This window comes from Pseudorca crassidens, chromosome 8 (genome assembly GCF_039906515.1).
Source record: "Pseudorca crassidens isolate mPseCra1 chromosome 8, mPseCra1.hap1, whole genome shotgun sequence".
In the NCBI taxonomy this organism is placed as follows: Eukaryota; Metazoa; Chordata; class Mammalia; order Artiodactyla; family Delphinidae; genus Pseudorca; species Pseudorca crassidens.
In genome coordinates, this window is record NC_090303.1 from 93620130 (window position 1) to 93643843 (window position 23714).

At 42.7% G+C, this 23714-nt stretch overlaps 1 protein-coding gene across 5 annotated transcripts in view; it reads right to left on the reverse strand.

Moving 5' to 3' along the window:
- Positions 1 to 7292: 7292 nt before the first annotated feature.
- Positions 7293 to 23714, reverse strand: part of SLC37A3 (solute carrier family 37 member 3) — a 44775-nt gene continuing 28353 nt past the window's right edge. For 2 of the 5 annotated variants that reach the window (XM_067747187.1, XM_067747188.1), the window contains exons 7-15: positions 23371 to 23467; positions 21070 to 21154; positions 20156 to 20334; positions 17816 to 17957; positions 16158 to 16259; positions 15502 to 15549; positions 14387 to 14538; positions 10325 to 10390; positions 7293 to 8688 (exon numbers count right to left, since the gene is read on the reverse strand). In XM_067747187.1, coding sequence (XP_067603288.1) covers positions 8596 to 8688; positions 10325 to 10390; positions 14387 to 14538; positions 15502 to 15549; positions 16158 to 16259; positions 17816 to 17957; positions 20156 to 20334; positions 21070 to 21154; positions 23371 to 23467 — 964 coding nt within the window. In that variant the 3' untranslated portion in view covers positions 7293 to 8595. Of the gene's footprint in view, positions 8689 to 8781; positions 9684 to 10324; positions 10391 to 10410; positions 14167 to 14386; positions 14539 to 15501; positions 15550 to 16157; positions 16260 to 17815; positions 17958 to 20155; positions 20335 to 21069; positions 21155 to 23370; positions 23468 to 23714 lie in introns of those variants that run through there. The other 3 variants (XM_067747190.1, XM_067747189.1, XM_067747192.1) reach the window with 3 other exon arrangements.

Sequence of the window (23714 nt, forward strand, 5' to 3'; positions counted from 1 at the left end):
AAAACCAACGGATGTAAAGTCATGATGAAATGAAGCACATGTGGCTTTCTGGTGCTGACAGGTGCAGCGGGCAGGGTCTTTGGAACTTTGTCTCCCCCTGCTGAGTCAAGAGGCATGAACGGCTGAGTTCTTTCCCAATAAGAAAGAACTGTTTCTTTTGGCGCGCGGCGGTGGGGGGGGGGGGATTAGAGAGAGGAAAACATAAACATTGATTTTTAAAAATCACCTTATAAGTTAGATCCTGCAGCATTAAATGAGCTGCTATGTGAAAAACAAACAGCAGAAAGATGTGGGAAGGGGGCCAGCACTGGGTCATCCCTGTGGCCACGCTTGCTAGTCTTTTGGGGACTTCCCTGGCCGTCCAGTGGTTAAGACTCCATATTTCCATTGCAGGGGGCACGGGTTCAATCCCTGGTTGGGGGACTAAGATCCACACGGTGCGGGGGGTGAAAAAAAAAAAACCTTTGCTAGTCTTTTCTCTAAAAGGTTCTTCTCTTAAGTAACCCATCCCTTTATCCAGACGCTGCTTCAACAGCCTCAAAGTGATTGCAGAGATAGGGACCTTTCCCTCAGCCAGGACACAGGCTTGTTTTGAATTTCAAAAGTTCTGTTAAATTATCTTCTCTCCAAGACCTTGTTCACAGAATCATTTTTACGTGAACCCACCTAGTAGAGCCAACAAGGATGAAACCTATCTCACGACTGGGGACATTTGGGGAAGGGTATCTCTTCAGCCTCTATTTTAGTCACTGCTCCTTCATCCCCCAGTTCCACCCTCCTGGCTCCAGAGCCGTCTCTCTTTATTTTGTAACCCCATTCACATCTTAATCCCATGCAACAAAGGCAAGTTATGTATGCGATTCCTTAGGTATCGTTTTTTTAATGAAATCCACAGCAAGAGTTAGGTTCCTGAAACTTTCTATGGTGAGCCTAGGAAAACAAACAAAATGCTAAATACATACGCAAATGTGCACATACACACACACAATCTAGGACTATGGTATACTGATGTCACTCTTCAGGGCCTGATAATAACTATTAAACAAGGTGAAGGCCTTTGAAGTACTTGGATGAAAGGTTTTACCTAAATACAATTATCCCATTACAATCCAGATCAACATTCCCATCCAACAGCGTGGCCTTTTTATCAGTATTTCACTGATGATGAAGTTATGACAACATCCTTGTGATTAAATGGGATTTTAAATGGTTTCAAATGATTTTGCTACTTGTTATCTAATTTCTGAAAGGGCAAAAGGGAAAAATAAGTTATTTCTTTAATCAGAGGGCAATGGCAGGCAATAAAAAGCTGACTAATAGCATTTTAGATATAAGACCGTCATTCAAAGTTAATTAAACATTCATTAGAAGGAAGGGTAAGGGAATTCCTGGCAGTTCAGTGGTTAGGACTTGGTGCTTTCACTGCTGGGGCCTGGGTTCAATCCCTGGTCAGGGAACTAAGATCCCACAAGCCTTGAGGCGTCGCCAAAAAAAAAAAAAAAAAGACGGGTAAGAGCAGGGACCTTGGTCAAGAGGAAAGAGGCAGAGCTGGCTCAGGTGGGCATGGGATATCAGCACCTCCACCAACTCCAGGGCCGGAGGAGGACAGAAGACGTCACAATGCAAGAGTCTGTCAGGTGGCAGATCTTCCTAAGCCTCAGGCAGAAGGACCAGGAAAGAGGGAAGAGATCCTCCTTAAAAAGGCAAACCTGGAGCGGAAGGCACTGCAGAGAGGGGCCCTGGGGGGCTCTAAGGGGCACTCAGTCCAGCAGCAGGTGCGAGCTGGAGGCAGTTTTAAGACAAAGCTTCGGACGTCCCTGGGGCACCTGCCAATGAGGGGGACATGGGTTCCAGCCCTCGTCCGGGAAGATCCCACATGCCGCGGAGCAACTAAGCCCGTGCACCACCACTCCTGAGCCTGTGCTCTAGAGCCCGCAAGCCACAACTACTTAGCCCACGCTCCACAACTACTGAAGCCCGTGCGCCACAACTACTGAAGCCCGCATGCCTAGAGCCCGTGCTCTGCAACAAGAGAAGCCACCGCAATGAGAAGCCTGCACACCGCAACGAAAAGTAGCCCCCGCTCGACGCAACTAGAGAAAAGCCTGCACGCAGCAACAAAGACCCAATGCAGCCAAAAATAAATAAATAATGTTTTTTCTTTTTAAAAGCCAAAGCTTCGCAGCGTCTGGCAGCCCTGCTCACCTGCAGGACTCTGGCACTCGGAATTCGAGAGCCTTGCACAGCGTGTACCTTGGAAGGAAGCCCAAGATAAGATTAAAGTCAAATGAGAAGAGGCCGAGTAGCATCACGGAAAAAAACACTGAAGTCAGAAGACCTGGGTTTTGATTCAGTCCTGCTGTCATGTACTAGATGTGTGACCCTGGGCAAACCCATGAGCTTCTCAGAGCCTCAGTTCTCAAATCTAAGGACCACAACCACGGGTCCTCCTACCTTACAAATGCAGTGGGGATAAAAGAGAGTAGTGGATGGGAGGGCACTTTTAAAAGTCATGTACCAGGAATTCCCTGGTGGTCCAGTGGTTAGGACTCTGGGCTTCCACTGCAGGGGGCCCAGATTTGATCCCTGATCAGGGAACTAAGATCCCACAAGCCGTGCGGCATGACCAAAAAAATAAAAAATAAAATAAAGAAAATCAGGCCAGGGGACTTCCCTGGTGATCCAGTGGTTAAGACACCATGCTTCCATTGCAGGGGGCACGGGTTTGATTCCTGGTCTGGGAACTAAGACCCCGCATGCCATGCAGTGCAGCCAAATAAATAAATAATAAAATAAACTTGTTTAAAAAAAGAAAAGAAAATGAGGCCAGGAAGATGAGAAGCTTAAAAAAAATAGCAAGTTGTGTACACACATGAAGCGTTGTTGGCTCAGGCACAGAACTCCCTTTCAAATATTAGTCTTGATGTACATGTACATATGTATATATTTATATGTGTGTGTATAGTTAAATGTAACACATAATTACATATATATATATATATATATATATATAGTCACCTAGAATTACCTGTAACACATATATAACCATTTAAGTGATTTGTATTATCTGTGTTCACATATATAAATTTCATACTGAATCTGATTTTATTCTGGATATATGCTGGAACAAACCTGGTCACCAGAGGGACTTCTCTGGGTAGCACAGTGGTTAAGAATCTTCCTACTAATGCAGGGGACACAGGTTCGAGCCCTGGTCCAGGAAGATCCCACATGCCGTGGAGCAACTAAGCCCGCGAGCCACAACTACTGAGCCTGCGCTCTAGAGCCCGCGAGCCACAACTACTGAGCCCGCGTGCCACAACTACTGAAGCCCACATGCCTAGAGCCCGTGCTCCGCAACAAGAGAAGCCATGGCAATGAGAAGCCCGTGCATCACAACGAAGAGTAGCCCCCGCTCACAGCAACCTAGTGAAAGCCCGTACGCAGCAACGAATACCCAATGCAGCCAAAAATAAATAAATAAGTAAATAAATAAAAACTTGGTCACTAGAAATGGTCAGGGCATTTAAGGAAAAGCAAAAGGAAGATGTGCGTGAAAGTACAGAGGCCACAAGGGAAGATAAACCAGCTGTCTTGATTGATGGTTGCTGCGACCTTGGACATGGAGTTGACTCTTTCACGCTCACAATTTAACTGAGGAAACAACTTAACCAGAAACAACCAGAGAACAAAATAAGGCAGTAAAATCACTCGGCCTGGGCAGACTGCACGGTCTATGTAATGACTCTAGAATTTTAAGGAAAGGAAAGAGCATTAGAAGTGGGGTAATCAGGAAAAGCTCCATGGAGATGAACATATACACTCTACTACATATAAAACGGATAACCAACAAAGACCTACTATATAGCACAGGGAATTCTACTCAATATTTTGTAATAACCTATAAGGGAAAAGAATCTGCAGAAAAAATATATATATACATATGTGTAACTGAATCACTTTGCTGTACACCTGAAACTAACACAACATTGTAAATCAACTAAACTTCAATTAAGAAAAAAAAAGCAAAGTCCCATGGAGGTAGGACATCAGGAGCTCAGAGGGACAGACAGAACTGGAAGGAAGAGGATGGGCCAGGTGAACACACGCAGCAGGAATAAAGACAGCAGCCTGAACAACATGGGGTTTCTTCTGTAGCAGCAAGCTCGCCCTTCACTGTGGCTTAGTTCCCCAGGAGAGCTGATACGGCTACTGAAGAGCCTGAGGAGAGGATAATGCATTCTCTGCCCCACGGCCTGGCCTGATAACCTGGCCATTTACTGTGGGAGGCAGTGTCATGTTGTAAAGCAAGGGGAAGAGCCACATGCAGGGTCAGGGAGCCACACTCCACTCGGCCCCCCTCCACTCCTTTTCCTTCCACCTCTTCCAACACGATCAACATTTACGCAGCACCAACCATGCAAGGAACTAGGCATTGGAGAAAAAGACCAATAATCAGGGCTTCCCTGGTGGGGCAGTGGTTAAGAATCCGCCTGCCACTGCAGGAGACACGGGTCCGAGCCCTGGTCCGGGAAGATCCCACATGCCGCGGAGCAACTAAGCCTGTGCGCCACAACTACTGAGCCTGCGCTCTAGAGCCTGCAAGCCACAACTACTGAGCCCACGTGCCACAATTACCTAAGCCCGCGCGCCCAGAGCCCATGCACCGCAACGAAGAGCAGCCCCCGCTCGCCGCAACTAGAAAAAGCCCGCGCACAGCAATAAAGACCCAATGCAGCCAAAAAAAAAAAAAAGACCAATAATCACCTTGGGGAGTTAGATATAAAAACAGGTTAGACTGAAGCAGCTAAGGACCAAATAAGTAATATTGCTATTGCTACCAAAAAAAGGCGAGACGATGGGGGGCCAGTAAGGCTGTGGCTGGAAAATGGTTTCTTGGACTAGATGGTGCTTGTCCAAGTCTTGAGGAAAAAATTAAGATTCAGAAAGTAGAGAGTTAAGAAGGGGTATTACAGACCAGAAGTGTGAATCAACACTAGAAGGTAAGCACTACGGTGTGAATATATTAATACTTAACACTACTGAACTGTATACTTAAAATGGTTAAGACGGTACATTTTATGTTACATGTATTTTATCACAATTAAACATTTTTTTCATTTAAGAAACCAAAAAAAAGAGAAAACAAACCAAAACACAGGTGCTTCCAAAAAAAATGTAAACTGATATGAATACACACTACCATTTGTAGTCAATAAGCTAACCAGTCTGATTTTGTAGAAAGTTCGTGTAGAGAGACATCAGGAGATTCGGTAAAGAAACAAACTGAGGGACTTCCCTGTTTGTCCAGTGGGTAAGACTCCATGCTCACAATGCAGGGGGCCCGGGTTTGATCCCTGGTTGGGGAACTAGATCTCGCATGCCGCAACTAAGACCTGGTGCAGCCTAAATAAATAAAGAAAGAAAGAAACAGACTGAAGGTGGATTGTGGGAAACCTCAGGCTAACAGATGGCACTCGATTCTCTCAACCAAGGTTTCTAACTCTGTGGTCTAAGGACGGGCTTCAAGTTTTGGCCTGTGAACACCCTGTAATAAACCTTGAAAGTTTGTTCACAGGTGCATTTTGATCTGGGGAGAGGGCAAATGGCTGTCAGCTTCTCAAAAGGGTTTATGACTTAGAAAATTTGAAAACCATTCATAAAGCCAATTGGCAGTGTGGTCTGGGTGGGGATGGGACAGTGGTTGAGGTTACATAAGTTGAGCTCACTTCCCTTGAGACTTGCAGTTAACTAAACACCAGATAGTATTATATAAATGGATGCCCTATCTCTCTTTAGTACTTAACAAAGCTATTGTTAGGTATTAAGAACAGCTCATCTGGGAAAGCTGGTGACCCCTACTGGAAACTAGCAGAGGGTGAGCAGAGAAGAGAACCCAGTAAAAGATAGGAAATAAGAAGATTCAATACATTAAAATGCCATAGAAGCCAAAGAAAAAAAGTCCTGCAGAAGATGAAGTGGTTACCGGAGTCAAGTATAAGAGGAGGATTAAGAAAGATAAGGAATGAGGAAAAAAAGATATCTAAGTTCTATGACCTTCAGTTGCACGGTTTCTGGAGAGCGATGCAAAAAAGGTCAGAGGTTAAGGGTAACATATCCAAACTAGGAGACTGGGAGAGCAAAGGAAAGTGCTATAATTATGACGTGATAATTATGTCAGAACATCAGGCATAAACCAGGAGTGTCCTGGACAAATAGACATACAGTTAGTTACCTAGTTGAGGAGGAAGTTTGTAGCACAGCCAGGAGGGCAGCAGATACCATCTGTTAACTCAAAGGATTTGGTTGTGAAAAGGAAAATAGGACGTAAGTCAGAAGAACTAGTAGGGATAAGAAAAGGCTTTATCAGTTACCTATGTGGGAGGAGGGAGGACTTCTGATGTTGTAAAGGAAAGGGAAGGAGTGGTGGACAAGAGCATCCTGTACCCTCCATCTTGCTGAACTTCACGACGCACACGGGGGCCCTCAGACATTTCTTGTGTGAATGTTGACTGGGACACCAGCCCTCCAGGAAGCGGCAAAGAATAGAATAAGCAGGAGTGGAGAGGGGCCTTTCTCCCTTTGAAACTATATGGAAGGAGAAAAGAAAACACCATATGACAAGAAAAGGCAGGCCAGAGTGCTGTATTTCAACCTAGTGAGTATCGGAGGATCGAGATGTCGGAGAAGAATGCTTTTCCAAACTGGCCTTCACTATGGCCTTTTCTTCAAGGGAAAAAAAAATAAGAAAGTTAACTCTTAGGAGTTCTTTAAAGCTAACACGTAAGAAAGAGAACAATAGGAAATATATCCATAGTGCAAGATATAATTTCATTCAGTGCTGAGCAGTTGTTTTATTTATAACTTCATTTCAGGTACAACTTGGGGGCTACAGAGAGGTCAGAGGAACACCTGTCCAGCTAATTTTAAACTTGAGAAAGAAAACAATGGTTGGTGTCAGGATACGAAGATGTGACCACACTGATTACGTAGGGGGAGAGGAAACGCTCAGCCAAATGTCAGACAGGGGCTAAATCATCAAAACGGGGTTCATCTAGAGACGATTCTTAAATTACAACTAGGCAGCTCATCCAAACTCAGCACAGTCTTACACAAAGGGGAAGGGAAGGCTTTCACAGAATGTAGTAGAAATAGACCTGTACAATCTGGCAATACCGTAGGGTCAGTGAATAGTCACCAGGGAACACTCAGTAGCAGGAAATTGCAAGGCATGAGTCACATTCTACAGCGCGGAGCTCACGGTATATATAAAATAACCAGGTGGACAGATATTTATTATAAAAGTCAGTTTATTTTCCCTTTCTGTGTTTCATATTTTCCCTTTTTGTCAGTAATGAGCAATTAACTGATTGGAAATCTGCTTGATTAAATAACATTAACAAGTTCATAAACGCACCGCATTTGAGAGTATAAAGCAAGAGGTTGAAAAATATTCCCTAACCCAATGCAAATTAGGCAGCCCTCCCTCAAAATTGTACAGTTTTCACCTGTTAACTTCCATAATTTAAAATATATATACAGTATGACCTTAAAATATTCATAATTAGTATAGAATTCACAGCCTTGAAGACATATATTCTACAAACTTCTAAAGAATAGATACCTAGATACACCTCAGGCCCTAGTAATCCATTAATGTGATTCAAGGTCACATACTTAACACTTACAGGGCCAAAAGGTCTTTCTTTTTTCTCTAATTCTAGTCTTCTGCTGAGGTAATGCAAGGAACCCAGCTGCGACAGAGATCAATCCTCTGAAAATAGTGCTAAGCAGATTAGCTTCCTAGTGGATCCTAAAGTTCCCAGAGAACCAATCTGGGGTTGAGTACTTCAGTTGTAAATTACACACTGGCATGTTCACAATCGAGGTACCTTATGGTCCTTGAAAGGAAGACTAAAGACTTCCAGGAGCCAAAGGGAATTCTGAATGAAGACGGAGGAGAACAAGTTGACAATCACTTGAAGATATTTCTGCTTCTGGAGCTGAACGACTTTAGAGCAGATACAGAGTGACTGAGCCAATCAGCATGTAGTGTGATTTTTCCCACCATCGTTAACAAAGGGATTCTCTGTCCAAGCAGGCTTACGCTGGACCCAGCTAGAGTGCTTTATCCGGATTTGATGCTTCAGAGACGAGGCACGCTCTGCAAACTCATGACCAAAGCAAAATGCAATGATCCTTTCTATTCGTGGAGCACGTCACTGATACAAACCATGCCTGACTGCCTTGTGGTCACTCGGCTTTCCAGACTGGAGAACTTGGGTCCAAGTCCAATACAGCATTTACGGTTAAAGGGATAAACCTCCACAGGCCAAAAAAGACACTGGCAGATTCATAGGCCATTCAGTACATTCATGAAACAACAGCGATAAAAATCATTAACAATGATTCCTGTAGTGTAGAAAAACAGCCCAGCCTTCACTCTGGTCAGCATCTCCGGCGGCTGACACTGTTGAAAGAGGCTTGACGATCTGAGGTTATGCTGGAGCTCTTAAGACAACCCCAAAATAAGGTGAATGAAAAGAAATAGTCCTGATGTGTCTCCTATTATTCTTGTTCTTTTGTGGGCACCAGTCACCCACTCAATATGCGAGCTTCTCGTCTTTGCATAAGATAGCATATTTCCCTCACTATTAATGGTGAAATAAATAGAATTGTGCAACTTGTCTGTGAAGAGAAAAAAGCATTGAACATGCAGTGACAAGTTAATTCTGTTAGAGCATCATGTTTTGAACATAATAATGAATTTGGACAATTACATTCTTTTTGACTTCGTACAAGGACAACTCAATCTTTAATGAATTAGAAAATGATTTTGAAAATTACAGTTAATATTACAAAATACTTAATGTTACATTACAGTCTCCAAAAAAAGAACTAAGGTACACAGATTAAATAACTCATAGGTAGGGCAGAAAATTGATACTGGAGCTCAGATTTAAACAGTGTTTCTTCTAACAGATTCAGTTTTCTTTCTATTACATTTCTAGTATGATCACACCAACAGGTTCATCAGGAGATACTTCCCTCTACTCAGAAGTAGATGACCGAGTTATACGGCCCAGTCTGTAGAAGCTGGAGGGCACTCAGGCAGAAGAAAGCATCCTTTGTGATAGCAGAGTACATAAGCCTTAAGGCAGCTCCAGGGGATTCCAGGTGCTGAGCTATCCCAAAGGCTCCTTGGATAGGCTGGAGGACAGCATCTAGACTTGGGCAATGGAGGCTGCCTCCAATTAGGATGCCCTAGATTTAGGGACAGGATACTGAATGCATCCCCTGGTGGACGAAGCCATCACCAGACTCTCAAGTATACCTGTCTTGAGCACCATCTCAATATGTGATAAGAGTATGTCACATGCTTATTCAAAAGAGAGCAATGTTTTAAAAGCACAAGGCCTTATTCTGTGTTGGCTGTTTCCCAGAAAGTACAGAGTTCCAGCCAAGAATGTCGAAGGCACAACAGATATTTTCTCAAGAGACTCGAGGTTCATTTTAGAACTTGCACACCACAGTGTTAATTACAGCAATGCTTCTTTTTTAACCCTATGTGGCTTGGCATACACATTTCCTTCAGAGTTCCCAAATTATATTTAGCAGACAGAGAGTACTCTGGAAGAGTACCCTGATTAATGGCTGGGGGTATAAGCCTCTCTTCATTTTTTCTGGAATTATAAATGACAATACTCATTAGACTCAGGTCAAGGGCAAACTAACAGCCCTTTCCTTCCTTGAAAAATGAATGTGTCTTTCAGAATAATAAAATGTTACTTTTCACAAAGGAATCTTTAAAAGCGGTCAGCAATTTTGTTGGTTTAAGAAGTGATTTAACCATAAAAAGAAATGAACTATTGATACATGCAACAACATGGATGAATCTCAAAATAATTATGCTGACGGAAAGAAGCAGACAAAAATACATAGTGTATGATTCCATGTATATAAAACTCAAGAAAACGCAAGTTAATCTATAGCAACAGAAAGTGCATCAGTAGTTACCTGGAGAGAGGTGGGATGGTGGAGAGGCAAGAGACAAGGATTACACAGGGGCCATGAAGAAACTTTTGGGAGTGATGGATACATTTACTGTCCTGATCGGGATGATGGGTTCACAGACATGCATGCACATATGTTAAACTGTACGAAATTTTACTTGTTAAATATATGCAATTTATTTTAAGTCAATTATTCCTCAACAACAAAAAAAACTACTTTGCATGTAAAAAAAGTGATATAAGTAAATGCTTTGAACTAATTTAATTTAAAAACTACTAGTTTAAAAAAAACAAAAAGGGCACACACTTACCATAAGAATGAAAAAGTAGAAAACCCACATCCATCCTAGGTTGTCCTGGATCAAAGACACTAAATACTAAAAGGGAGAAAAAGAAATCACAATATAATCCTTTATAAAATAATAAACTGAAGTAGTTAAAAAGTAGATTAGGGCTTCCCTGGTGGCGCAGTGGTTAAGAATCCGCCTGCCAATGCAGGGGACGCGGGTTCGAGCCCTGGTCCGGGAAGATCCCACATGCCGCAGAGCAACTAGGCCCGTGCGCCACAACTACTGAGTCTGTGCTCTGGAGCCCACGAGCCACAACTACTGAAGCCCATGCGCCTGGAGCCCATGCTCCACAACAGGAGAAGCCACTGCGATGAGAAGCCCGTGCTTCAAAGAGTACTACTGCAACAAAGAGTAGCCCCTGCTCACCACAACTAGGGAAAGCCCACGCGCAGCAACGAAGACCCAATGCAGCCAAAAATAATAAATAATAAAATAATTTTTTTAAAAAAAGTAGATTAAACATATCTCTTCTAGAAAATAAAAAGGAGTTAGGATTTGTATAATGTTTTGCAGTTTGCAGAGCTCTTGCATATACATGCTCCTATTTAAGCTTTATTGACACCCTTCATTTGGTAAGCTGGCACAGTCCAAAATCTGTGTAACAGAAGGCACAAGTCCAGGAGGTGTATTTTTTTTCACTTTTCTATTAAGAGAGGATGATGGGGACTTCCTTGGTGGCGCAGTGGTTAAGAAACCACCTGCCAATGCAAGGGACACGGGTTTGAGCCCTGGTCCGGGAAGATCCCACCTGCTGCGGAGCAACTAAGCCCATATGCCACAACTACTGAGCCTGCGCTCTAGAGCCCGTGAGCCACAACTACTGAGCCCGCGCACCTAGACCCCGTGCTCCACAACAAGAGAAGCCACCTCAGTGAGAAGCCCATGCACTGCAACGAAGAGTAGCCCCCACTCGCCACAACTAGAGGAAGCCCGTGTGCAGCAATGAAGACCCAACGCAGCCAAAAATAAATAAAATAAAATAACTAAATTTATAAAAAAAAAATTAAGAGAGGATGATGAACAGCCTCAAGTCACTTCCATTTAATCAGTCCTTCTTCCAGTGAATGGTACTATAATTGATGCTTTTAAAAATAGTTCGTCTCCGCAACTTCCCTGGTGGTCCAGTGGCTAAGACTCCACGCACCCAATGTAGGGGGCCTGGGTTCGATCCCTGGTCAGGGAACTAGATTCCACATGCCACAACTAAGAGTTCGCATGCTGCAACTAAGACCCGATGCAGCCAAATAAATAAATAAATAAATAAATTTTTTTTTAAGTTTGTCTTTTAAGTATACCACTCATTTTTCAATTACACTATTTGCTCATAGGATTACTGTATGACTTTGACACTCTACAGCACATTCTTTTATTTTCAATTAATAAAAGGTATCCAATAGTTTTTAACCCATGCTCTTTTAAAAAAAAATACATGTAACATAAAGCTTGCCATTTTAACCATCTTTCAGTGTACAACTCAGCAGCATCAAATACATTCATGATGTTGCACAACCATCACCACTACCTATTTTCAAAATTTTTCATCACCCCTAACGGAAACTCTGCACCCGTTAACTCTCTGCAAGAACTCTCCATGGCCCCTCTCCTCAGCCCCTGATAAACTCTAATCTGCTTTCTGTCTCTATGAATTTACCATTCAAGATATTTCATGTTAAGTAGAATCACACAATATTTTTGTGTCTGGCTTATTTCACGTAGCATAATGTTGTTAAGGTTCATTCATGTTGTAGCATGTATCAGAACTCCATTCCTTTTTATGGCTAAATAATATCCCATTGCATAGATATACCACATTTTGTTTATCCATTCATCTATCAACGGACACTTGAGTTGTTTCCACCTTTTGGCTACTATGAATAACGCTGTGGTGAACATCGGCAAACAAATATCTGAATCCATTTTCAATTCTTTGGGGTACAACATACCTAGGAGTGGAATTGCTGGGTCATATGGTAATTCTATGTTTAACTTTTTGAGGAACCACCATAGTGTTTTCTACAGTAGCTGCACGATTTTACATTCCCACCAGCACTGTATGTGAATTTCTCCACATCCTCACCAACACCTGTTACTCTGTTTTGTTTTAACTACATCCATTAGGTGTCAAGTGGTAGCTCATGTTTTTGCTTTGCATCTCCCTAAGGATGCTGAGAATCTTTTCAGGTGCTTACTGACCACTGATATATATCTGTCATGAGGCGTCGTCCCTATGTTTCCTTCTAAGGGCTTTATTGAGTCCCTATTAAGTCATGGAGTTTGGGATTTCATACATCAAGCAACAGAAAATCATTCAAAAATCAACATGGCGGGGGAATGAGTAAAGCTAGCTATGCTTTAGTCCTGGTCCTGCTTCCCAAACCATGAAAGTCAACCTAATGCTGACCCATGTTCACAGATAGGGATCGTAACACTGGCAGGTATTCTAAATGCAAAGAAACTCCTTGAAATGCTAATTACAATCTACCCATTTGATTAATGAAGAAAACATTAGTTGGGAAGGAAAACTTAAAATACAGTAATTTCAGAAAAGGATGCCCAATACCCCTTATATGAAGACATCTGAACAGGTGGCCAATAGCATCTTTTTAGTTCCTACTCCAGGACAAATTTCTCCTACCTTTGCTAAGTTTGTTTTTCCTTTAGTCTCAGAATCAAATATGCTAACACACTGATCCTATAAATCACTCATTCTACAATCATTCCACAAATATCTGAATGTCTACTGTGTGCCAGGCACCGTTCCTGGTACCAGGGCTACAGTAGAACACAAAACAAATAAAATGCTGCCCTCGTGAAGCTCACCTTACAGTGGGAGACACGACATTAACAAATAAATGTGTAATATATGGCTGGGTGGAGACCAGCACTAAGATGGTGTATCTCCCTCAGTATTTGCTCTTGCATTAACCACTAGCAATCGGATACCACTGATCCACCCCCATTAAGCAGCAATCTTCAAGGCCATTTAATGACCTCAATGTCAAAACTACAAGCCTTTTTCCTTCCATTCTCTTTCTCCTGACCTCTCTAACTCTATGATCTGAGTAACACACCTCCTCAAATTCTGGCTTCCTGTTTCTGTGACCATTGGGCATCCTCTGAGGGTTTGCCTATATTTTCTTTCCCCATTAAACATCACATCACCTCCACGGTTTCAACCATTTTATCCATGCAGTTGATTCTCAAATCCACATTTTGCAAAACCCACATTCTGCAATGACCTAGAGTAGCATGCCCTAGGCGAGGCATGACTCATGACTGCCCCAGAGAAGGGATGCCTTTCTGAAGCTGAATGTCAGCAAAAAGCATCGATTTGAATAGTTCTGGTTACCTAGAGTAGGCCAATCTTAGCCCAGCAGATCTCAAACTTCAGAGTGCGTAAGAATCGCCAGGAAGGCTTGCTGAAATACAGATCCCCAGGCTCTCACTCAGCAAGTCTACAGTAAGCTTAGTGTTCAGTACTTAATGAACCCCCAGATGATTCTGGCATAAGACATTTACGAACTGCCTTTTGAGACACAGTTGTAGGAAGCAGAGTAAGCGACTCAGGGCAGCTGCAGAGTCCATGGCCATTTCTGGCAGGGATCCATGGGAAGAATGTGTGTACGTGTGTGTGTCTGGTAGGGGGACAGAGGTAGGGCCTGCATGTCAGGTGTGGGGTAATGAGAAGCATGTGTCTCATGGCCTCCTTGGACTGCCAAGTTCAGGCTGGAAGAAAGGGGTGGCGGGCTGGGACTGGAGAATCTGTCTTATGAGGTGTTAGCTTCTTTTCAGACAGGAAGAATCTGGAGGTAAAAGTGGAAAGAAGGAACTGATAAATGTAGAGCAACCTTCCACATTAGGTCACATCAGCTGGACCTCAAAGACTAAAAACACAAGGCTTTCAGTACAGTGCACTACAGCACAAGAGTGCCACCCTACTGTGGCCCAGAGGGTGGGGGTAAACTCTTCCACCGCTGAAGAACTGCTGAGCACTCCATGTCAAGCCCTCCCCTGCTCTCTCACCTGGCCTACCGCAGCTCCAATGCTCCCGGTTCCATCAACTATTCCTGTGACGGTTGCCAAAGCCTCAGTGCTGCCTTGGATCAACTCCTGACGACCCAGGTCCGCAGAAATAGCAGAGCTAATCATATTAGAAGGTCCACCAATAAAAAATCCTGAAGTCATAAACAGAACAGGTTCTTATTAAGACACTATCTGTAACAACGCTAGGAATCTACTGAATAAAGCAAACTCTTAATCCCGATACTCCAATCAGTATGTTGGAGAGAAACAAAAAGAGGGGAAAAAAATAACCAATAAAAATGGAAACTCCCCCAGATAGTAACATCTTCAAACTAGTTAGCATCCACTTTTCTCTAGAAAATAGAGTGAACACACAGCTTTCCAATCCTGTGAAGTGCGCATGCATTGACAACTAACTGCACTAGCTTGTCAAATTCTCTTATGGTAGAGGTGCAGCGCAGAGCATCTGACTGCCCAAATTCAACCAAACATATTGAAAAAAAAGAGAGACAGGAGAAAAAGCGATTTCAGCGGTGTAGGGGGTTCCATCGGCCACTGCTCGCGCTGAGGCTGTCCAAGGACTGAGCGGGAGTTGGCCCATGTGACTCTGTCCATGAGGCTGCATCAGTCCCACGTGCCTCATAGAGCAGGAGCGGCTCCCACTATCCTATGATCTCAAGTTGAAAAGTAAGAATTCTTCTATAACACGGTCGCTAATTGCACTGAATTGTTTCACCTGGGGCTCAACTTAAGACATTCTGACCAATTCCAACACAGGAGGAAAAACTAGCTATACTGGACCTTTTGAAAGCTGGTGAATTGGTTTCCAATGCGGCATCTTCCTAAGCCACTTCCGCAAGTAACATGAGCGGGCGGGGCAGCAATCAAAAATCTTAGGAAACCTCTGTCAAAAGGGACTGCCTCTGTCACGACAGGACCGAGTAGGTCACATGAGAGCAGAGAAGTAGGATCTGAAGGAGGCAACTTTCCTTTTTACCTTCTGAGTTCTCTGTAATTGTGGTTTTAGCATTACTCAAATTGAAGGAGAAATCAGTTTCCTTTTTTCCTTTTTCCTTACAGAGGAACAGTACAGTGAAATGGAGCCTATGCCATACCTGTGACAGCCATCAGAAGCGCATTGATGGACTTATCATTTGGAGAACCTGTGAGGAGAGACACAGACACAGAACAACGATCTGAGGAGCGCATTACGTGTGCCTCCACCCAACAGTACACACAGATCTGCGCCTGGATCTCCGTGACCTCACAGATCGCTCCCAGGGACAACAAGCGCATACAGCTCCATCACCACCTCCCCCAGCTTTTATTTGTAATGTCTGCTTCTTGCTGGTGCTCAAGCTAATGTGACTTCTAAAAGCTTACAGGAAAACTCTGCTTCTATCTCAGCAGCATCTTAAGGGACATATACCAAACCTAATTACCATCTTTCCTCTTTTGAAATCTTGTCCCTTTTATTGTTTTATTGGCTCTAATGCTGCCACTCTGGAGCCTACCCTTGAACAAAGCATATACACTCCCAAGCAAGCTTTTAAACAAACCAACAAAGCAGAAGAGATGCCAGTTTCCTCCCCAACACAAATAAAACTACATGATACTTTTAGCGGCATTTACAGGACAATACAAAGGTCCCATATTATGCCTTTGTGGCTGGTCTCAACTCTCCCCCCAGGGTTGATCACTGACTCAAGGCAAATAAATGCCTTAGTCCTAAGAGATGAGGAAAACAGTTTAATTGCAAGGGAATACTCACGACTATATCCAACGAGGGAGCCGACGGCCAGAAGCAGACTGAGAGCTAACACCGGGGCTCTCTTCTGTAGCACATCAGAGATGAAGCCTTGCAGAGTTCCACCTTCAAGCACAAAGAGTGCAACCCAATCAAAATGTCTAATTTAGCTCAGTTACCTGACTCTTGCTTACCACATACCCTCCACCTGCGATCAGGATCCTAACACTGGTCCATCCAAAAAGAGAGTTGGCTCTCCTAAAACATTTCCTCTGTAATTTCCTTTCAGAAAGGTTACCTGACTATTAACTGCCATGATGGCTGATGGGGACGGGACACCACAAATAAGGGAAAATCATCAAAACTACCCCACTGTTCCTTGCTGTTTTTGCTTCTCCAACCAGCTGTGAAGGCTTTTCCTGCTTTTTATTTTAAAAGATAATTAATTAAGGACTGTGCTTCATCGGCTATTAGTAGTAGTGAACATAAATATTCACTAAAATTAAGTGCAGCAATCATGGTTTGGTAATAACTAATAGGTCAAGACGTTTATAAGAAGTGATGTGGATCCTTGAAGCAACGCAGTCACATTTAGATGCATTCCTACTTGGAGTCTAGGGGCAATGGGACACCTGGTACACCCTCATCAGAAGTACGTGCAGGTCTAAAGGCAGCAACCTCACCTTGGCTCTGGATCTAAGAATAAGGGCACACAAGTTCAAATACAGCAACAGTATATCACCTAAGGATACACTGTGCTTTCATGCGCTCAGGGCAGTTTAGTCTTTCCACACTTCTAAATGTAAACATTACAAAAAGGATATTAAGGTTCTGCCATAGCCATGTAAGCAGTACCCACTAACATGCAACCTGTACATCTGTCTGACTTGAAAGTTTCCTACTTCCTTGTTTACACTTCCAGTTAGAACAAAAGGTCACTGTTAAAATCTGCTGTGGGGCTTCCCTGGTGGCGCAGTGGTTGAGAGTCCGCCTGCCAATGCTAGGCGACACGGGTTCGTGCCCTGATCTGGGAGGATCCCACATGCCGCGGAGCGGCTGGGCCCGTGAGCCATGGCCGCTGAGCCTGTGCATCCGGAGCCTGTGCTCCGCAACGGGAGAGGCCACAACCGTAAGAGGCCCGCGTACCGCAAAAAAACAAACAAACAAAAAAATCTACTGTGTACAATGAAGCAACTGCAAAACAAAAAAATTAATCCCTGCTATTATTCCTACCTTTATGATCTGACAATCAATACACTAAGCTAGTATGTTTCCCTTCTTTGGCTGCGGTGTGGTATATAAAATGAACACATTCACATCCTAACTTGAATCTCTGACATACAATTTGCTTTACAGCTAAGCTATTGCTGAAAGTGTACAAAAGGGTTACACTTAAAGGGATCAGAGAGAGACATCCCTGCACTTCCCAAGACAAAAGAACTGATCCATCAACAAAGGACTGGGAAAAAGAGCCCTGTAAATCGCAGGGCTGCCACAGGCCAGGGCTTCTTTTCTGAGGACTTTTTTTTTTTAAGAGTTTGGCTATTTACTCATAGGACAGTTTAGGAAAAATAGCTGTGGAATAAGTAATAAAACTTTAAATGATGCCAGATTTCATAACCCAGTAAAATATGACTAGTGACTCATTCTCATTACAGAAAAAGATGTATCACTGGCCTTACCTATAATTCCTCCAACATCGTACCAAATGGACAGCTTGTCGGCTTCAGCCTCCTTCCATCCGAAGTTATTACTCAGATAAAAGGGCAACCAGAAGAAGAAGGAGTAATTCACTAACTTCAAGCAGGCATAGGCCAGTGAATACTATAGGGAAAAACATCCAACTACCAGTAAGGAACAAACAGCACAACATAACTACCATGTAAATGTAATTAAACAACAAAACAAAACAGAGGAGTTCGGGGCGAATAGTACCTGATTTTCAAATTAAATGTTTCTACAAATTCCTATTTGCCTGACTTTACCCAGTCTCCCTCTTCTCTTCATTCCCCCTTGGCGTCTAGAAAGGCAGTACAGTAGGCCTTGGGATAAAAAACACATAGGACTACTCCTTAATTGTCCCCCCACTTTCTTCTTTCAGTTCTCTGGTAGAAGCAAACCAGTGTTTCGAACCTGCAAGGCAGGGCACATACTCATATTTCTTTATATGGATAAAGATAAAAGGTATTCATGCCACTGACTAGCACTAACCATATGCAAACGATTCCAGTAACATCACAGCCTTTATTTTTGGCTCTACTTCCTGTGAAGTTAACATTATGGACAATGCAAAGCAATGGGACTGGACTACGGTTCCAAGGTCTTAAGAAAAGCATCAACATGAAAACTACTTTCACGCTGTAGTTTCCACAAGCTTTGAGTCAAAAGTGAAAGAACAGGATCGTCATGGGTCTTGTGGCTCTAGGTTGAGGAATGAAAGTTACAGCTGCCTTAAGATGGCAGCGGGGCTGAGAATCCTATATTCAACACATTATTACCAGGAAATCCTGACATTTAGCATCAAAGGAAAAAGGGGGAGGAACAGAGAGACTGACTTCAAAGGGTGTCTGGCTAGTATATTCTTTTCCCTGGAGCTGCCAGTTATTCCCTAGGTATCACTTGTTTTAAAGCAGCTTCCCAGGCAGGGCAGCAGCCACCCCCTAGAGAGCCAAATCCCAATCATGAGTGCATTTTGTCCAGACAGCCTGCCACAAAGACAAAGGAATTAAGTTAACTGGATTTCCTTTACACCCTGCCCGTGGCAGGGAACAATAGCTTGTGAAACACAAAGCAATAGCAAAAGAGGGCCACGTTTAGTCACAACAAATCTAAGTTCTGTCTCAGAAATTAACCTATTACCAGCAGAACATTTTAATAACTACTTTAAAAAATACTGATCATTAGCATAAGAACAGGCCCAAAGGAACTTGCATTTCCCTTGTATTACACATCATCTTTTGGTTGAAGACTTGTGGGAACTTACACTTAAATTTTAACTCACGCTTAAACTATCTTGTTTGTAAATGTTAGTTCTCTTAGCTTGGGGGCAGGTAGAAGGGAACTGGAAAGTATGAAATAGGACAACCTGCAGACTCTGAATTTACTGACGGGTTACGTTCATAAAGCACCATTACACAATAAAATAAAAAAGGTGCTTATTCACAATACAATAACCCAGTGTTAGAGACTCCAGGGAGGACTGGTAGGCTTTCTGTCCATAGGAAGGGGAACTGAGACACGAGGACGGGCTGAGTGACTTACCCCAGGCCTAGTTAATGGGTAAGCTGGCAACATAACCTAGGCCTCTTAACTTCCACTCCTATGCTAGAGCGCCCGAAACACCAAGACAGAAAAACTGCAGCAGAAGGGCTTCAGTTCAGACATTAGGAAAAAACCTAACTGTAAAGGTTGCGGAAACACTGGAATGCATTACCAGGAAATGCTGTGGAGTATTCTGCTCTGGACCTTTAACAGAAGGGAAAACTTTTTTTCCCCTAGAATAGTAAGGATATAGGCAAATCAAACAGACCTAACGAACCACTCAAACCTCTCTTGGGCTATTTATAATTCTATAAGACTTCAACAGGCCAAAAGGTATATATTTTAAAATATCAATTTTGCCTTCTTACTCGAAGGCTAGACCACGGTCAGCAAATTCCAGCTCACGGGCCAAATACGGCCAGGCCCATTTGTTCCGTATCGTCCATGGACTCCTTTCCTCTACTGAGTTGAGCGATTGTGGCAGAGACTGTATGGTGCCCCCAAAGCTGAAAACATTTACTAACTGGCTCTGTACAGAAAAGGTTTTGCCAAACCCTGCATTAGATTTCAGATAAAACTTCAAGTGGTGCCAATACAGAAACAAGCTGAGGGCCAATATTCACTATTCCTCTGAACATATATTCCTAAAATAAAGTCTCAGAGAGAAGCGAAATACTTCAAGATGCTTTATCCCAGGCAGAGTTACTATCCCGGCTATAACATCTCACTGGCTGTGGTAAGGAGATTTGAACAGGCTTTACCGCTATAACTCCGGGAAGGCAACAAGCCTGGTAAAAGCTTATCGCCTTGACTTGGGTAATAGTCTTGTCTTCTTGGATTGAATAATTAGGCTCAGCTTCATCTTCATTTTCAGCACCACTAATCAATGGCCTGTGTGAGTCGTCTTCAAAATTTTCTTCGGCCTCAATACCTGGGAGACCTACAACAAGAGTGACATCCATGTTTACAGAGGGCCCTCCAGGTGCCCAGCACTGGGCTAAGTGCTTTGCATGCATCATTACTTACGGGGTCCATGTTATCTTTATTTCCATTTTACAGAAGAAGCTACTAAGGTTCAGAGTCCAAGGTCAATTAAGGTCACACAGCTAATGAGCCACAAACCCAGGCCTCTAATTCTCCTTGACCTGGCTTCAAAGCAAAGCTTTTTCAGCTACATCACAGTATCTCTCTTACATAATACCAAAAACACCATTAATTACGTGCTCTTAAACTGACATGTCTCTTTAGTATACTCAAAAGATAGAAGAATCATACATCTATCTGCTTCTGTGGTTTCACTTGTACACATTCTGTATTTAACCACAGATAAGTATCACACTAAATTATTTTTATGAAGGAAAAGAAATCTGTCTCAAGAAGTGAAATTCGAAATACATCCATGCTAATTTCTAGCCAGCATCTCCATTATAAAACCCATTTGCAAATGATGAGTTTTCCCTGAATCTATAAAAAGGTGAGCCTCACTGCCTCAAACATTTGCAGCTGTGCCAGGAGAGGCCGCAGCGTCAACAGGATACAAACAGCAATACTGCTCCTTGCATTCACTGAAAGGAGCTCACAGTTCTCCTAGGAAGAAAGAGATAGGCTGTTCTGGCCACATGTTTCTCTTTGCCTATAATAGTAAGACGTTCTGAGTAGAAGAGCAGCTTCTCACCAATTTCTTCAGGTGATACCAAGAGTCCAAAGAAGATGATGATCCCACCAGCAAACTGCACAGCCGCCGTCACCAGAAAGGCATACTGGAGGGGGAAGGGAAAGGTGTTCCTGACGCATCTGAGATGCTCATTAAAAGCACATTCATTAGAGGCACACGGGGGGAGGACAGGGCGACTGGAAAGGAAATGAGCGCTGAGCGCCTAGCCTGTGCCAGGCACTGAGCTAAGTGTTTTACTTGTGTTTTCTCACAAGTTTTTCCCAGTGACTCTATGGGACTCAGAGAGGATAATTGAGGTCCACGGGACACTGAGTGGTACTATTACGATCATGAAATCAGAACTAGCTCCAAAAGTAATAATCCTTACACTACTCGGCCTCCTACAAAAGACAGTATCTGCCCTCAAAGATATTTTCCAGTTGAGAGGATTAAACAGTACACAAAATAATAGTATAAGGCAGCATGTAGCTGATAAATGAGAAGGCCCAGTCCTAATAGGAAACAAACAGAGGAACTGAATTCAGAAGAAGGAAACAGCTAAAGAGGTTGAAGGAGGGAGACAATGCTTTAGGGAGCAGCTGAAAATCATAGCAACTGACCACCTTTCCTGGCACGGCTGAGGCAAAGGCACCAGGTGGGAGGGAGATGGAAAGCCTTCTGCATGGTGGGAGCTGAGGGCTTCTGCTGGGGGTAACAGGGAAGAACACTGACTTGGAAAGGTGCTATCCAGATGAAAGACTCAAGAGCCAGGCTGCATCGCTGAATATTATTTTATTTAAGAGTGGAGCCTGATGCAGAGAGACAGGTGACAAAATTAGTTTTGCCAGAAGTCAAATCTGGGAGCAGCACGTAGGGCGAACTGAAATTCCCATCTGAGCCAATTAGTACAATCCAGGTGTGAAGCTAAGAAACCTGGGAAAAGGTGAATGTGAACACAGGAAGGACTTCCCACTGGCCCTAACTAGACTAGAATTCTTCAGGGACCAAACACTTGGTGAGCAGCTTAAAAATGTATCTGCTGCTTTTCAAAAGAGCAATTTACTTTTCAAAAGAGCAATTTACTTTTCAAAAGAGCAATTTACTTTTAATTATTAGGGTTTTGAACAGGCAATAGGTTGACAATGATTCAAGTAACAAAAAGTAGAAGATGTATAGTTAAACCCTCCCTCCCATCCCTTCTCCCAGCCATTCAATTCTCATTTTTCCACATATAAGCACTGTTATTTCATTTTTACTTTGCAGAGATTGTTTTGGAAACATACAAGCCAATACAATAGATACTCTTTAATTCTTCCTCCATTTCACACAAATGGCAGCATTCAACACACACGGTTATGCACCCTTGCTTTCTTCACTTAACACACCATTGAGCTGTTTCCCTGTCAGGACATTAGGGCTGCATAATTCTATTTCACAGCTGCACAGCATTCCACTGAATAGGAGTTCCTTAGTGTAACTATTTCCCTTTTGGTTGACATGTTACCAATCTTTTGCTATTACAAATAATGTTGAAGTAAATAACCTTGTAGATGTATCTCTCTGTACATGCTGAAGTATATTCACCAATGGGATTAATTCACAGATGTGGAACTGCTTGGTGAGAGCCATTATAATTTTGATAGACCATACTGACCCCAAGAGGGGTTATTTACTCTCCCATCTGCAATGCCTGTTTTGTCACATCCTCATAAACATGTTACCAAGCTTTGGGGTTTTTACCAATATAATAAGTATACAGTGTCGTTTCTTTTCTTTTTTTTTTACAGTGTAGTTTTAATTTGCATTTCTCTGCCGACTACACCTAAACTCCATAAGGGTAGAGATTTTTGTCTCTTGGTCAGGGCTCTATTCTTTACTGCCTTGGGGCACTTAGAGGAGCTTAAAAATATTTACTGAATGAAGGAATAAATTCTGAGTGAAGTGGAATACCCTGCCGTATGTTTACAAGCCCTTTCTATTTCCTTTTCATGAACTACAGAGTCAAATCCTTTACCTTTCTTTCTGTGTGTTGGTCTTTTTCTTATCAATTTGTGGGCATTCATTATATATTAAGGAAATTAGCTCTTTATCTGTAACATGAGTTGCAAATACTTTTCCCCAACCGATATGTCTTTAGATTTGGTTGTTTTTCCATGACTAATTTTTTAACGTGTTTGAATTTACCAAGAGTTTGTCCACTCTTAATACAAACCTTGCCCCACCCAGACATAGCTCTAGGTCATTTTAAATGGTCACAGGATTATTTCCTAAAATAGAAAATATATTTATATACTCAAGAAAAAGCTAGAAAGAAACACCTACCTCATAACCATACTGCAGAACGGAAGAAGCTAGACATGCTCCCAAAATATTGCCCACTGAGGCACAGGCACTCCAGAGACCAAAAACAACTCCTCGTCTATGATGGGAACAGTGCAAAACAGAAGACAATAGAATCAGAAGGGATTTTATGTGCAGTTCAAATACAAAATGGCCAAAATAGTGCAGGTTCGCATTACAAAGAATCAATATTCTACTTTAACGTTTTTTTAAAGTACACCCAAATGGCAAAACATCAGGTAGGTCTCTTCTAACTCTAAGATTTTATTATAAGTTCAATTTGGGGCTCACTGAAAAACACCATTAAGAGAATTTAAAAAGACAAG